General features: G+C 45.9%; 1 protein-coding gene across 1 annotated transcript in view; it reads left to right on the forward strand.

The window, feature by feature from the left end:
- Nucleotides 1–3,776: 3,776 nt before the first annotated feature.
- LOC146189446 (uncharacterized) overlaps nucleotides 3,777–15,310 on the forward strand; it is a 34,663-nt gene continuing 23,129 nt past the window's right edge. The window contains exons 1-4 of the mRNA XM_084604256.1: nucleotides 3,777–4,021; nucleotides 7,500–7,624; nucleotides 9,937–10,054; nucleotides 13,479–13,524. Coding sequence (XP_084460382.1) covers nucleotides 7,517–7,624; nucleotides 9,937–10,054; nucleotides 13,479–13,524 — 272 coding nt within the window. The 5' untranslated portion in view covers nucleotides 3,777–4,021; nucleotides 7,500–7,516. The remainder of the gene's footprint in view (nucleotides 4,022–7,499; nucleotides 7,625–9,936; nucleotides 10,055–13,478; nucleotides 13,525–15,310) is intronic.

A 15,310-nucleotide genomic window follows, 5' to 3' on the forward strand; every position in this document is an offset into this window, starting at 1 on the left:
TGGATTTAGGTGAAACCAACTGAAATCAGGTGGAACCAGCTAAAATAATTTGGATTGTTTAGTTTATTTGGGTGAGTACAAAGTTTTGTACTTTGAGTGGTGATAAAATGAGGCTGGCTTTGGGATTAGGCATACAATTCGACGCACAACATTTGAAGCATTCTACACTGAATGCATAAGCTGTAATTCTAATCATGAGAAATCAGGCAGAATATAATTTGACCATTTTTAGTACCAAACCTCGAAGTCTGCCATTCTTTTTTTTTTTTTTTCAGCTCTCGGTGGGCTCCTGAGAACGGTGGGCCGGTTCATCTGACCCCTTTGAGCCCTGGATAAACCGACCCTGCGCGTCCTCCCCACGCGAGAGCTTCCGAGTTCTTTCCCGGCGTCGACCCGCGTTTCCTCCACGCCGTGAACGGATATTTGCTAGCCGTCAATGACCGACCATAGGGGACGTTTGTGGGCAATGAGTTTCAAGTTTCGCATCTCCACTTCGAATACCTTTGCTCGGCTGGTTTTCTCCGCCCCACAAGCGACTCACACAAGAAGAAGCGACCAGCTGGAGAAGACTGCAGACTGGCACCTTCCACAACTTATACATTCTAAACAAAATGTTTCCCACACAGTATAGAGATAGCTGCCCCTGGTGCGGAGACAGTCCGACCCTATACCACGTCACATGGGAATGCAAACACAACTGCACTTTCCACAAACTAACCCGAGTGCGGAGCAATGGGAGGGCCTGCTAACCAGCTGCGAGCTCACCGCCCAAAGGGCATTGGTGCAGCACGCATGCGAGGTAGCCAGGACCAGTGGAGCCCTGGAATGAGGGAACCACCCGTGCTAAGGAGTCTCCAACGGTGGCGAAGAAGTGGCTGCAGGAAGACTCTCCGAGACTAACCAAAAGACCTCAATAAAGTTTTTTCACTCACTCACTCACTCTAGGTTCAGTAAACAACGTTTCGTGGGCCCTTTAATCAATGATAAAATGGCACTGCCAAACCTGACCGCATCTTCTCGCTCCAAGGGAAGACAGGCGGGGACAATGCACTGTTTAGCTTAGAGTCGCTGGTGGCTATGGACACTGGAAATTCGGAATTGTGCTGCCAGCGCGCCAGCTCAACCTCTGCGCCACGGTGTGCCAGCGAGGGCGCAGTGCTCTCATTACCAGCAGTTTATTGAGAGGCTTTTCCTGCTCGGACTTTTGCATATATTTATGAGTGTCGCGGAGGGCGACCGTCAACCTTCCTTTCTCCCCGTATTGGAACTCGGGGGTGTCCCCGGCTCGGCCACCCAAGGACCATCGCTTCATGGAACCCGCGGTTGGGTCACGTGACCACGATGTACGAAGCGCGGCCGGCCGCGGTGTAGAAGAGTCTCCCTCGGGCAGCGGACGAGAACGGCTGCTCGGGGAGTCGTCTACCTCTTAAGGGCCCCCTCTTTGCATTTGAGTTTTGTAGTGCGAATTATAAGACCCGTTTAAATACCCTTCAGGGAGTCTGCAGCCCGTACCTCGCAACAGCACGTAATCACTGGACAGCAATTGGTCGCTTCGATGATCGAGAGGAAGCCGTTTGTGGGAAAGCAGCCCAAAACACCGCAGTTGTTTCCCGGTGGCTTGCGCACACGTCTCGGCAGCAGGTGGTGGTTGGTTCGAAACCCACCCCCATATTAAGGCGATGCTCATGCTCGCGGATCATGTCCGCCCATTCGTCCGTAACGCTTTCGTTACGTGGAAGGCGGTAGCTGGCAGCTGACGTGGCCGAGCCCTTCACAGGAAGGGAAAGGCGCAATATATCTGTCACACTTGTTTCTGTGGATGCTTGAACCGCACCGTAAGGGAAGGGAGGAAGGTGGGAGTGAAAGTGGGAAAAGAGAAAGAGGAGCCGTAGTGAAGGGCTACGGAGTAATTTCGAGCGCCTGGGGATCTTTAGCGTGCGCTGACATCGCACAACACGCGCCTCTTCGTTTCGCCTCCATCGAAACGCAGCCGCCGCAGTCGGGATCGTACCCGGCTACTCCAGCTCAGTAGTCAGGCGTCTTACCACTGCACTACCGCGGCGAAAAGCAGTTGTTGGTGGTGTGGCTGTAGGAAGAAGGAAAAGAAAACACACGGGCCTGCTACTGGCTCTATAGCTGAGCCACCTCCGCTGCCTCGTGGGACAGAAGAGAAAAAGAAGAGGGCGAGAAAGACGCGCGCCGCAACAGCCGTCGTCCACCACCTAAGCGGTGTCGGGTGCAATGACGGCCCACAACAGATACAATTCGGTGGCTGGCTATAGCCGCCGCCGCAAGCGGCGTTGACCTACCGTCCCAGCCCCGTAGGGCCAGGAACTGCCACCCTTCACTACCTCCTCCACGTATCTCCACGTGGGTACTTCATAGTTTGTTTGTTTTTTCGTTTTTGAAGCGCCCCGCCAGGGTGGTGCCAAATCGCGTGGTTTTATGCTGTGTATTTGTCGCTTAATATTCTCTTTGTGTGTGTGTGGAGTGATGTTCTTTATGTATAAAATCTGATCATTCTGTGGACCCCAGGTCACTCGGACGAATCAGGGGGCAATGCGGCGGCACACGCCGCGGCTGCTTTGGCAGGTGGGATGTCCACATTTACTTCCTTATCCCTCTTGCTTCACTCGACCTTGGGCGGACAACACACCCCTTCTCTTGCCCTTATGCACTATACTCGGACCAGTCTTCGTAGCCTCATTCAGCACCGCATGCAGGTAGCCACACCAGACCCACCTTCTACGCGAAAAACCCACCTCACCCGAAGTCAAGAAGTCTTTTTGAATAAGCTCATCGCCCATGCGGCTTACACGCCACGTATTATGGCCCGCTGGCATTAGTACACAGAGGAAATGATTACGTGCCCCCACTGTACAACTCTAACGCGCGGCGGCATATCTCATCTACTCTGAAATTGCCCTGCTTTTTCTACTGGACCCTCCGAGATCAAACCCTACCGCCTGAACTACCGTTACCTCTAGAAACTGATGCTAACACAAAGATGATATTTGCCAAGTATATGGCTCGCTTAGTGGCCATGTTGGAGCAATGATTTGAGTAAGAACCTAAACAATGAAGATTCTGTCTGCTCCCCTTTACCCCCATCCATGGCCATGAGCATTCCCATTCAATAAAGAACATTCAATCAATCAATAAAAAAGGTGTGGTGCAGTGGTAAGACACCCGACTACTGTGCCGGAGCACCCGGGTTCGAACCCGACCTCGGCGGCTGCGTTTCGACAGAGGCGAAACGAAGAGGCGTCCGTGTGCTGTGCGATGTCAGCACACGTTAAAGATCCCCAGGTGGTCGAAATTGCCCTCCACTACGGCTCCTCTTTCTCTCTTTCCACTTTCACTCCCACCTTCCTCCCTTCCCTTACGGCGCGGTTGAGGTTTCCACAGAAAACAAGTGACACAGTTACCGCGCCCTTTCCTTCCTATAAATCAATCAGTTTTTTTTCGTTTTTCAAGCATAGCCTCCGGTACTATGCCACTCTCTTTGTGCTTTCGCTTTTAAGTCTAGCATCGGCCTGCCCTGCATTTTCTCTTGTCGGAAAGTATTTCCTGAGAGCACACCAGTTGCACCTTCTTTCAAGCGTTCAAGGCCACGTCAACCACGTGAACCGTCAACTACGTCGCGTCAACTACGTCGACCAGTTGACGACCACGTACTACGTACTACCACGTGCTCGACTTTCTGTTCTAGTCGCCCTGAAGTCGCTCGCGTATCCAGCGCCAATAAGCTGCACCGGCACCGCTGCGCACTACTTGCGTAAACAGCTCATCAAGCAGCGAGCCCATCAGTTAACACCGTTGTGTTTGTGCTGTCGTCTGATCGGTGTCGCTTCGCGGGCATCATAAACGTCACGGAGGTGCTTCACTGTGCGTACGATGCACTGCTACGTGGTCGACACGCGGCGGCTGCTGTCGCGGTGACTGACTTCGTCGTCCGCCGCCGACCCGTTGACAATGCAAGCGTGAAGTGCGCGGCCGCCGGGATCCGAACGCGACCCACGTATGTATCACGCCCTGCTGAGTGCAGTGTGAAATGACTGCCTCAGCGCTCTTTCCTGGTTGCATTGTCTTTGTCAGTCATCACTCGGACTGTGTGTTGTACCGGTTTTTTGTGCGGTACCGGTTCTTCAAATGGTACTGTTGGCTTTTACAGCAATTAAAGGCTATCGCTTGTTTTCGATGCTGCACGTTTCGAGCAGTGTGCAAGCCACGTACGCAAAGCTTTTGGCCATCGGACCCAGACGCTGACCGCCCACCGGGAAAAATGTTAGTGCCATTCGCGCGGTACTGCCGTTGCGCAAAATCGCATCACATGTATAAATTGGTGACAGGCGTTTGCACTGACAGAAAGCGGTTTTGACAGAGCTTAGATTGCCCCGTCTGTTCATCTCTGTTGATTGACATGCACTCGCATGGTTTCCAACGTGGCAGATTTTAACATCACTTTGAGCTTAGCTGCAAAGCGTGGCTATAGTCCTTAACGTAGCTTAGCATTTTCCACGTGTATACTTAGTTATCGGTTTCCCCTGCGAGGTGTTGTCGCTACTTCTACAGTATACACCCGTTGTTACATGCTTGCAGCGTGATCCCAGTTCCTTCATGTTATGCCAGTGTAGAGGGGCATTATTTTCAGGCAAGTTGGGTTTTGGAATATGACAGCCCAAATGGCTCCAATGTTGCTTTATATTCGTGCTCACTCACCTTGCCGTTCAACGCCTATTGTGCAAGTTATAGGCATTAGACTTGTGCAGAAAAGCCCCATATTTAAACACTCACTTTGTCTTTGATCCTTTAATATAGCACCCACCTCCTGAACTGTCTGTGCAGGACTCAAGAAGGCCACAGGGGCAAAGAGATACATGAAAACAGTGGTACTAGTATCTATAAATGCTGCTGTTGCCATTCGTTCTGTGTCACATGAAAACACCATGCTTATAACAGATTTCAGCTATGAACCGATTTATCCAAACTAATCTTCTGCTGAAGAAAATCGGTTAGTTATTGTAAAATGCCTGCATGCATATATTCCAAGGTTGTGCCATTTTGAGAAGTGTTGCTTTTGCCTTAACATGATTGATAGAAACATTTGAAGTGGATGTCACTTTCGTTATGACTCTGAGTGGTGACATCCAGTTTGGCTTTTTTTTCCGCTGATCAGGCGAGCACCGAAATGGCATATTTAGAATTGGGATATGGGCCATGCTGTCAATTTTCAGTAAGCATATTAGACATCGTGCTAACGGGGGATGCGGGGCTAAACGGTCAACATTTGAACTGTAGGAACAATTTTGATAAAATTTTCAGGGGTGGCTTATCCTCCTCTTATAATATATTCTAAGCTTCATTGTATTAGCAAATAGAAAAAAGTTGTAGGTCGTAATGAGTAATTAATTGTGTCAGCTTAGGAAAACTATCATTTCAAAAATCATGATGTTCTAACCATTTGGGCTTAGATAACTTTTAGGTAGTTCATAGTGCAGGATAAGGCAAATTGCAGGTTCTTTATGACATTTTTGTTTAAGTCAGCACTTTAAAAACGAACTTCATTTTTTCTGTTATCATAGCATGTCACATATTTGATTTTTTTTTCTTATGGAATAATTGGGGATTCGTAAAGTACCTTATATTGTTTCCAGTTTTAGTTTGGAAATGATTGTCTTCCTAACAGTTGTGCTCTTACAAAAGGTGCAAACTGAGAAAAATGAGTTCAAAGATTTCAAAATACTCTATTCAAGTTTAGGGCCTAAATTAATAAATCAAAGTGGCCTGGTACATACATTGGGCTGTCCTTTTCAACAGGACACTGCTTTGTGGTGATTTGCTTCGAGTTGCCTTTAGTTGAGCTGAGCTTTACAACTCTCCAGTATCCTTGTCTGCGGTCGTGAAATTATTTGCTTGGTTGGTTGCTGGGCATGCATCCTCGTCTAGGTTCCATATTCTATCTCCAGCTTGTCGAGAACTTTGGTTAGTCAGGCTCGCAGTGTTGCGAGAACAAAGTTCGATGGTTACATGCTCTGTTTTAGTAAAAAAAAAAGCTTCTATTTCAGTTTGCCACTCATTCTGCGGTTGGCACAACCCAAAATTTGGCTTTTCTGTTTCTCCTTTTAGCTGTCTGCTGTACTCTTGATAGCAGGCCTTTTTTGGCTAAGATCATGAAATTAAGTATTCTAACTTGGGGATGGACTCCGTGTTCAGCCTCTTGCCCGCTATGTGGCTGCGTCTTCAAATCAGCATTCATAGGCGTTCTCGGCGGCGAGTACACCAGTCTCGCAAAAATTAATTTTAATTGTTCCGCAGTGCCGATGACTACCAAACTTGGCGAAAAGTTTCTTTAATGCATGCATAATCCAACACATCAAAAATTAACAAAAGTTTGAAAACACTTTTTTTTTTTTTTTTTATAATTTTAGCCCCGCATCCCGCCTTAAGTTTTGCGGTGAAACCCCTGTATTTGTGAAATGAGCTCTTGAAAGATGGTGATATTACATGTCCATTTTCTCAACTTCGACGTAGTGCTAGAAACCCAGAGTAAAGCATTATAGCAGATGAAAAACTGTCGGCGTGAAGGAACGTGTTACCACACTTCGTTCTGATATGATTTTTTCCATTTGGTAACTGATATATAAGACACTTCATTTGAGATAACAAAGGTACTAAATTAAACTGAAAAAGAGCAGTGACTTGCATTTCTGTCACTTCAGAAAGAGTGGCAAGTTTCCATTTACCACCTGCTAATATACTGCTAATCGCATAAGGTGACTATTCTCGGCGACACGCCATGCAATGGCGTTGCGCTGTGGGCTGAGGGCCGCCAAAGCATTGCCGCTCGTCACTGTTGCCCAGGTTCTGGGTTTTTAGAAAATTTCGCATGTCACCCGGAAGCAGCTTGCGAGGCTGTCAATCACATAAGGCTTTTAGGGTCCTCAGGTTCCATTTTGGCTTTTTATTTTGCGAGTGAAGTTTGTTTTCCTAGTCTGTTTTGAGTAAAGAACCTGCACACGCTCACTTCGTCTGATCTGTGCATATATGAGCTCATCGAGACAATTCAGCAAATCCTTGGTAGGGTAGTAAAGGAAAATAAAAATGCATGTGTGGCTAGATATTGTTAATTTTTTAAAGGAGCAGGAGAAAGTCACTTACTTGCAATGCTAGTGTTTTCCTGCAGGTGCAGGGTGGCTTGCTGTCTTGTCCTCGAAGAACTCCACCACTCCACTGCCCCTTGGGCTGAAAATAAACTCTGGATGTCTTGTTTATTAACAGTACCCTTTAATAACTGGCAGCCTTCTAAGAGTGTCAGTGGAGCGGCTTGTTTTTTGCAGCACTTGGTAGCAGTGCCACAAAGCTAATGCAAGAGAAAATCCCATGGCCTGCGTTACTGTCCCCATCTTTGCACTGTTTCCAGCTGCTGCTCTACATGTTGACGACTCGTTCAACAATCGAACCCTCCATTTTGTTTGTTTTTCTACTCGGTGCCACAGCTCAAGTGTGTGGGTGGATGACGGCCGCCGACATGGCGTGGTCTTCGTCCCTAAAGAACACGATCAACCTGGGCAACAGCATCATTGGGGTCAGCATCCTAGCCATGCCGTACTGCTTCGAGAAGGCAAGTGCTCTCTCATATGTCCGCTGTCCCAGACCACTTCTCTTGAGCCTTCTTCTGCCACAAATTTCTTTCTTTTTGAAAAGTGCATTTTTTGTTTTAAATGTACTCCTGGGCTTATGAGGTAAGCCATATTCAGAGCCTGTAGGTTGATTTTGATCGTGCTGGCCGCCGTGGTAGTGCGGTTGTTAGAGCGCTCAACTGCTGTGTCTAAGGTTGCGGGATCGAATCCTGGCCGCGATGGCCGCTTTTCAGTGGAAGTGGAAAGCAAGGCGCCCATGTGCTGTGCGATATCAGTGCACGTTAAAAGACCCCAGGGGGTCGAAATTTCCAGACCCGTTCACTACGGTGTCTTTCACAGCCTGAGCTGCTTTGGGACATCAAGCCCCACTAACCGACCAAAAATCTGATCGTGCTGGGTTCTATAAAGCGGCACCAAGGACAGATTGAAGTTGGCTGGTATCAGTGGATGGCTGCTTTCTAATGAGATCGACAGTATTTGTACTGAAAACAAAAGCTCTTGTTAGGTAGAAGAGTCTGTGAAATGCAATATGTGGGCCACAACAGCTGCCTGTTTTAGCAGTCAAGGTGTGATGCGTCGAGACTTTTCTTGTGTGTGAATTTGGAGCCTAGGCTACGCTTTCATGTGCCTTCATTTGGGGATCATGGTGTCCATTTCTCTTTATAGACAGATTTAGTAAATCCTAATCTACAATCCGTCATCTTAACCCTCTATTTTTCGGGGCAGGTGTGCACATGCTGATTAGACCCGACGCGACCAAGTCTATATGTAGACTTGTAGCATGTGGGGCCATCTATTGGCATCAAGGGACCTGGCCATGCACAGTGGAACGCACTGTGGCTGATCACGGTAACGGGTTGCGGATCAGGGTACACTAAACCTCTCTGATGTCGAGAGTTCAGATTGACTGGTGGAAAAGTTTGTAAAGTCGAATTTTCTTGCTAAAACAGTTGAACCACAATGTTACAAACCTCAATATAACGAAGTTAGTGATGCTGCAAACTTTTTGGTTTCGTATTCTTTATTTTATTTAAAAGCTTGTATTTTTATCCTTGATTGCACGAAGTATATTTACACCATAGTTTCGATACAAAGTTTTTGCAAGCATGGGAAGCAAATTTTTTGCAAATGTAAAAAAATTTTTTTACTCATTGCAAAGATGTGAAGCGTGTTTGTAAGGCAACATAGGTATAAAGGGAAAAACTCTTCTGCTCTGCGAAGCTTCGGAATTCTGACTTATCAGCACGCACACTTACGTTGAGGCAGTTATTTCATTCTCTTGTAATTGTGGCTCTCATACTTAAGTTCCATACTTATGTGCTTGAGATAACTCAAGCCCTTCTCACTAATCCCCCTCTCTGTGGTGGGCACTGGACTGCTGATCCCAAGGCTGTGGATTTGGTCCTGGCCATAGTGGCTGCTTTATTGCTGGATTTGAAATTGAATGGGCCAATTATATGCTCTGAGCAACAATACCATGAGTTGAAAATTCTGGAGCCCTTCACTACAGCATCCCTCATTGCCAGTGTCAGCTTAGAACGACCCAGATTCGCAATTTCTGTCAAAGGCTGGGGAACCACGAGGGAAAAATGTACACATCTGCTGCTCGTGCCATTCGTGGTTTCCCCCTCCCTTCACTTCCTGTGTGGGGCTTCTTGTCGAAACAATAGCCCAATACGTCACTATGGGGTAGCCCAATAGGGAGGTGACCAGCATGGAAATAATAGAAGGGAAGGGTAGGAAGCTACTCTCGGAGTAGCTTCCTACGGAGGGGTCCACTGACCCCACAGGGGGTCTAACGAAAACACATGTTGCTCGGGGAGCACATCCCCCCAGGATCTGGAGCGTAGCAAATTTAGTCATAAAGCTCAACAGTGAAAGCGAGCCAGTACATATAGGGAAAGTCCTGAACAATGAGAAGCATGACTCTAACCGGCTAACCGGGAAAGGACCCGTTAACAAAGGCGTTTGAAGTGCTCTGCAAAAGCCGTCGCTCATGCCACCGACCAAGTGTTGGGTGTCACCAACGAATGGAAAACTGATAGCATAACAGCGAAAGATTATCACTTGACCTTCGGTTTAACCAAGTTGAACCACTGCTAATTGATATTCAGTTCTCTCAGTTGTAAGTTAGCGCCTGTCCTGCATTTGTCTCTTGTCCATACTTTTCTCGAGCTGAGTCTCCTTTGCGTGCACGGTGCATTGACATTGGAAGCACTTTTGATGCGAGGCACGAAACTTCATAGAATTATCGGTTCTCCTTTCTTCTTTTTTTGGTTCCCTCTCTCTGCAGTGTGGCATAGTGCTGAGCTCTCTACTGCTGCTGGCCAGTGGTCTGGTGACACGCATGACCTGCCACCTGCTGCTCAAGTCTGCCATCACAGCCAGGCGGCGAAACTACGAGTTCCTTGGTAAGGAGGACTTGACAGGCTGAAGCAAACTGTAGTGTACAAGCGTCGCAAGAGGTTGTTGAACATTTTTATCCCATAGCTTAAGGGATGAAAAGTCGGTGGTAACGTCACACACTTTCCACCTGTTGCATGCCAAGGTCGGTAGAGGGGAAAGTCAGCTGGGATGGAGCCTACCAGTTGGCAGATGACAGAGGGGAGGGAGGAAGGTCTGCCTCCTCTTTTAGGAAGAGGGCAAGAGAAGTGGCTGGCACGGGAAGGTGAATATTGTAATCAATTTAAACGATGTGTGGGATGTTGTACTTTATGCGAAGTCTTGCATTGTGTGCGCAATAAGGAAAGGCACGTGTGATGCGCACGGTATGTGTGGTCATGCATGCGACCTCACACTGAGGTTCCTATGCTAATGCCTTGTCACAGCTAATAGTAAATAGGCGTCTTCCAAGTTTTTCTGTTAGCTAGTTTAGGCGGATAGATGAAGGTAGATTAGACTGAGGTAGACATCTATTTTGGTCAAATTCTGATGAGGTAAAATTTGGGTGTCCAGAAGGCCAAAATTTTCTTCCTTTTTTGGAGGAGGAGGGGGGGGAATGGAGGCCAATTTGACCACCATCGAGTTGTCCGTACTCTAATTTGATTGAATACCAAACTGGTACTACTGTATTGATTACCCGTGCAATGGATTATTGACAGTTTGTGTGCACACGCAGTGATGACAGGCTCTGACGACGCACTCTGCTGCGACATGCTCTGGTAATGCCACTCGTGAGCCAAGCAAGAAAGACGTTCTCCTTAAAATCTTCACTTGTCTTGACATGAGACACCCTGCTGCGGTGGCTCAGTTTGACTAGTGAACTGATGAAGCATAGCAATTAAGATTAGTTAACTCATCATGATAACGCGAATACAGCACAAACAAAACGAAGATGAGGAAGGTACACAATCTTTTAATTCGTTGTAGGCAGTGCAAGAACTATGATTCGTTGCTTGACCAGATGCGCATTCTCAGACAATATCAAGAGCAAATGGCCAGGAAAATCCACAAAGATTTCATTATCCATATAGTAGACAGACTTTTGTTGTGTTAGCCTTGATCACGCTTCTGGTAAAGAAATCACTATCTTACATCTCCTAGGACTTAAGCCTTAACCTCTGTTCATCGTTTTTGTTTTAGTATCCTTTGGGATTTTTTTGGTTGTCAGTTTTCGTCTTGTTGTGATCACGTGGCCTCTCCCTCATTCCCCCAATTAGCCCGATTCTGGGCTAGCTGCATCCACTCAACCTCTGCAAACTTCTGAATCTCATCTGCCCTCCTAATTTTCTGCTGCCCCTTGCTAAGCTTTCCTTCCCTTGGAATTCAATTTCTTACCCTTAGCAACCATTGATTATCCTCTCTTCGCACTACATGTCCTGCCCATGCCCATTTCTTCTTCTTGATTTCCAACAGAATGCCAGTAACTTGAGTTATTTCTCTGATCCACTCTGTACGCTTCCTATCTTTTAACGTCACTCCTACCATTTTTTATTCCATAGCTCTCCATTGTCCTCAACTTCAGTAGAACCATTTTCGTTAGCCTCCGTATTTCAACTCCATAGGTAACACAGGTAACATCTTACCTGTATATTCTTTCCTCTTTAGCGATAGCAGTAAGCTGCTAGTAAATCTGTGAGCACTTGCCAGATGCTCTCCATCCCAATCTTATTCTCCTTGTTATTTCCCTTTCATGGTCCGGATCTGCTGTTACTACCTGTTCTAAGTAGACATATTTGCCTACTACTTCTAGGGCTTCGCTGCCTAACGTAAACTGCTGTTCCTTCCCGAGGCTGTTGAACATTACCTTAGTCTTCTACATATTGATTTTCAAGCCTACTTTTCTACTTTTCCTGTCTAGGTTATCAATCATTCTTTGCAGTTCATTCCCAGAGTTACTTACCAAGGCAATGTCATCAGCAAATTGCAGATTACTGAGGTATTCTTCATTTACCCTTATCACTAACTGGCCCTATTCCAAGTATCTCAATACTTACTCTAAGCAAGTTGTGAATTGTACTGGAGAGATCGTGTCTTCTTGCCTAACACCTTTCTTTATAAGAAGTTTGTTACTTTCTTTATGCAGAACTATGGTTGCTGCGCAGCCACTATATACGTCTTCCAGTACTTTCACATACAGCTCATCTACACCCTGATTTCACAATGAGTGCTGAGGTTTCGACTGAATCGAATGCTTTCTCTTACCCAATGAAAGCTATTTATAGGGGCTGATTGCTATATTCCGAGCATTTAGCTATCACCTGTGTGGATATGATCCATTGTGAGTAGCCTTTACAAAATGATGCTTGACGCTTTGGTTGACTGAAGTAAGGTTGCCCTCATTTCATTGCCGGCTACCTTAGCAAATACATTGTGTGTAAAGGATAGTAAGCTGATTAGTTAATGATGTTTTGAATTCTTAGCCATCGCCTTTTTTGTGAATTTCCTGTATCTTTTAACTGAGCTGTAATTGGACTTAAAACGTTGTTTAAAGCATAACCGGTGAAATGAGTGGGGCTGATCATTTGTTCCAGCTAATTGATGTTATTTTTTGAAAAAGTGGATTAAATTCACTGAACCCATCTATTTTTCCTGCTTGGCAGTAGCTCCAGGGATGGCTGACTGGTTGAGAAAGGGTTTCATAAATTAAGTAGTTAAACCCTGTGAACCAGACTGTTTACACATAATAGAAACACACGCAGTGGTGTGCGCTAGCTTCAACTAACCTGATAGTGTAAATGTTTGGAGCCATATCAATCCTTAAAGGAAGTGGAAATTTGGAGAACTGTAGAGAAAATGGGAAGCTTTGCTGTGCAGGTTTTATCGCGATCTATCAAGGATAAGAGCTGTCAAGGTCGCATCTTCAAAGCACGTTGAAGTAACGTTTAAGTATGGCAAAACATTTTGTTGCCGAAAGGGAAGATGCAGATGTTTGTTACTTCTTGACCTTGCTTGAAACATTACCCCTTCTTTAATGCCACTTTGCGAAGGTGTGTAGAGAAGGCTGCATTGCTGGTTTTCATTGTATTGTTCTACATGAACCACGAGCTTAATGTCGGTGTATAAATTTATTTCATGTTACTTTACATTTGAGCTTTCAGTACACAATATTGAATATATCTTTTCCCTGCATCCCTGCAATGAATTTTGGAGGTTAATATAGCAGCAGTGTCTTCCAGAGGTACCTTTATTCTGTGCTGTGCTCTTTTTTCTTGTGACTGAGCATGTCTAGGATTTCATACTGTGCATATTGGCATTTCTATTCTTTTGGCATGACTGCCAGTGTGGGATGCTTGAGTCAAGTTCTCTGCAGTAATTTTGTCTAAACTGCAACTTTTTAACAAGTTTGGTGGCTTCATACGGCACTGGTAAAGCCTTTGTCTCCTCTCTTTGCAGCCTTCCACACCTTTGGCCCGACTGGCAAGCTGGTTGTTGAGATCGGGTGAGTGGTGGATCCCCCCTTTTCCGTTTCTTGAAGCGTCTGAAGCGGACGGCAGTTGTCCTACCTGGTCCGGCTCGCTGCTTCTTTTCTCATATTGATCGTCATTTAAGAGAATTTGGAAGTGGGAAGAAACGAATCGAATTGATTTTTACTTGTACTGAGGGAGGGAGTTTAGTGAACAGAAAGGCTGACGGGAGTTGGGGGCACGAGAAACTCCTCAGCTCATAATGCCAAGCGTGGACAAAACTTATCCTATCAGATGTAGTCATATTTAAAAAGCAGATCTGATGCTTTTTCTCCCATATACCTATGCTCTGTGTGGGATTTTTTCTTTGTTTTAATTTTGCAATGTGCCACTAAATATAAGAGTAGAGACATGGGTCCGTATTCTGAGTTTGCGTCGTTATCGAAAGTGTTGCTATTTTCTTGACTTCAAGTCTTTTGATTGACGAAAACACTGAAACTGGATGTCAGTATGGCTGTCACCATTCCTGTTCAGGTGTTTCTATCAGTCAGACCACTCGAGGTTCATGGAGGTAACAACACTTTCGACACAAACTGTGAGCACAGGCCATGAAAATGCACAGAACAGCTGCTGAGACCGGCCATTGCTCCCTGCTTACCTCTTCTTCATATGTCTCTGTCCCTTTTATGATGGTGTGGCCCTCCAGAATTTAGACTTGCCATCTAGTCCACTTTTCTGCTTTGGCACTGAGTTTGGGCTTAGTTGGAGATACCTGTGAGGCCTGTACTTTGTGACCTCTTGCTGTCATGGTTTCCCGCAGTTGTCAGGATCTTGTTATCTCGTGCCACAGTCTTGTGTGATCTCGCTGCTCTTGTGCTTTTGTAGGCAAAGGATTGATTCCAGGGCAGTCTGCCCTTATTCCGGGGTGGCTTATCATACAGCGTGATTGGCATTTTTCTGGATGACCGGAGTGAACTGTTGGCACCCATCGGTTTTTCTGTGGCAGTGTGGACAGCATTCTGCTTTGGGCACTGGGCCCTTGTGTTTCTTTGGTGGTGGTGTGTGTATAGAGTCGCCTTAAAAGCCTACTAAATGTTCCTCGAATCTTCCTTGTAGGGATATCTTTCAAATCGTGAGGATCATGGCTTGCACATCTTTTGGTTCACATTCTGTGTATATGTTCATTTCTCCTCCATACTGATGTGCAGCCAAACAGCTGCAGAATGATGTCTGAACTATAGGTAGGATTGGAATGCTTTAGAGGCAGGTGACAACTATACTGTGAGAAAGACGTGTTTGTTGAATGGCTTATTAAAAAGTGCACCGTTTTGAAACTACTGCTGCTGTTGTCATGGTCACGGCACAAATAACAACAGTGGCGTTGTCTTCTGGAACAAAGTAGATATTTGCATCGCACAGTTTTCTTCTTATTATCCTTAATATTCAGCGGGACACCTTTCATAGGCAAATGTCAATGTGCTTGCTATTGTTGTGTGTAGAGAGAGAAAAGCCTCGAGGTTGGCTGACTGATGCACAAACTGAGATACAGAAGAAAAAAAGAAAGGAAAAATAAAGTGGTCAAAGGTTTACACTATGCCTCACAATATGCTATACTACCTTTTTGATGTAAACCGTGTAAGAGAAGCCATGGCATGCACACATGTTATGCATGCATGCTATGAAGAAGTTAGTGCAAAAAAAGTAGAAAAGGGAGGGAGAGATAAGATGCATAAGATGGCTGGCTAATGCTAGTCAGTCGTCTTATGTGTTTCTCATCTTTTCGTCTCTCATCCATGTTTCCTGCACCAACCTCTTCATAAC

This window comes from Amblyomma maculatum, chromosome 5 (genome assembly GCF_055883805.1).
Source record: "Amblyomma maculatum isolate TAMU_Amacu chromosome 5, ASM5588380v1, whole genome shotgun sequence".
NCBI lineage: Eukaryota > Metazoa > Arthropoda > Arachnida > Ixodida > Ixodidae > Amblyomma > Amblyomma maculatum.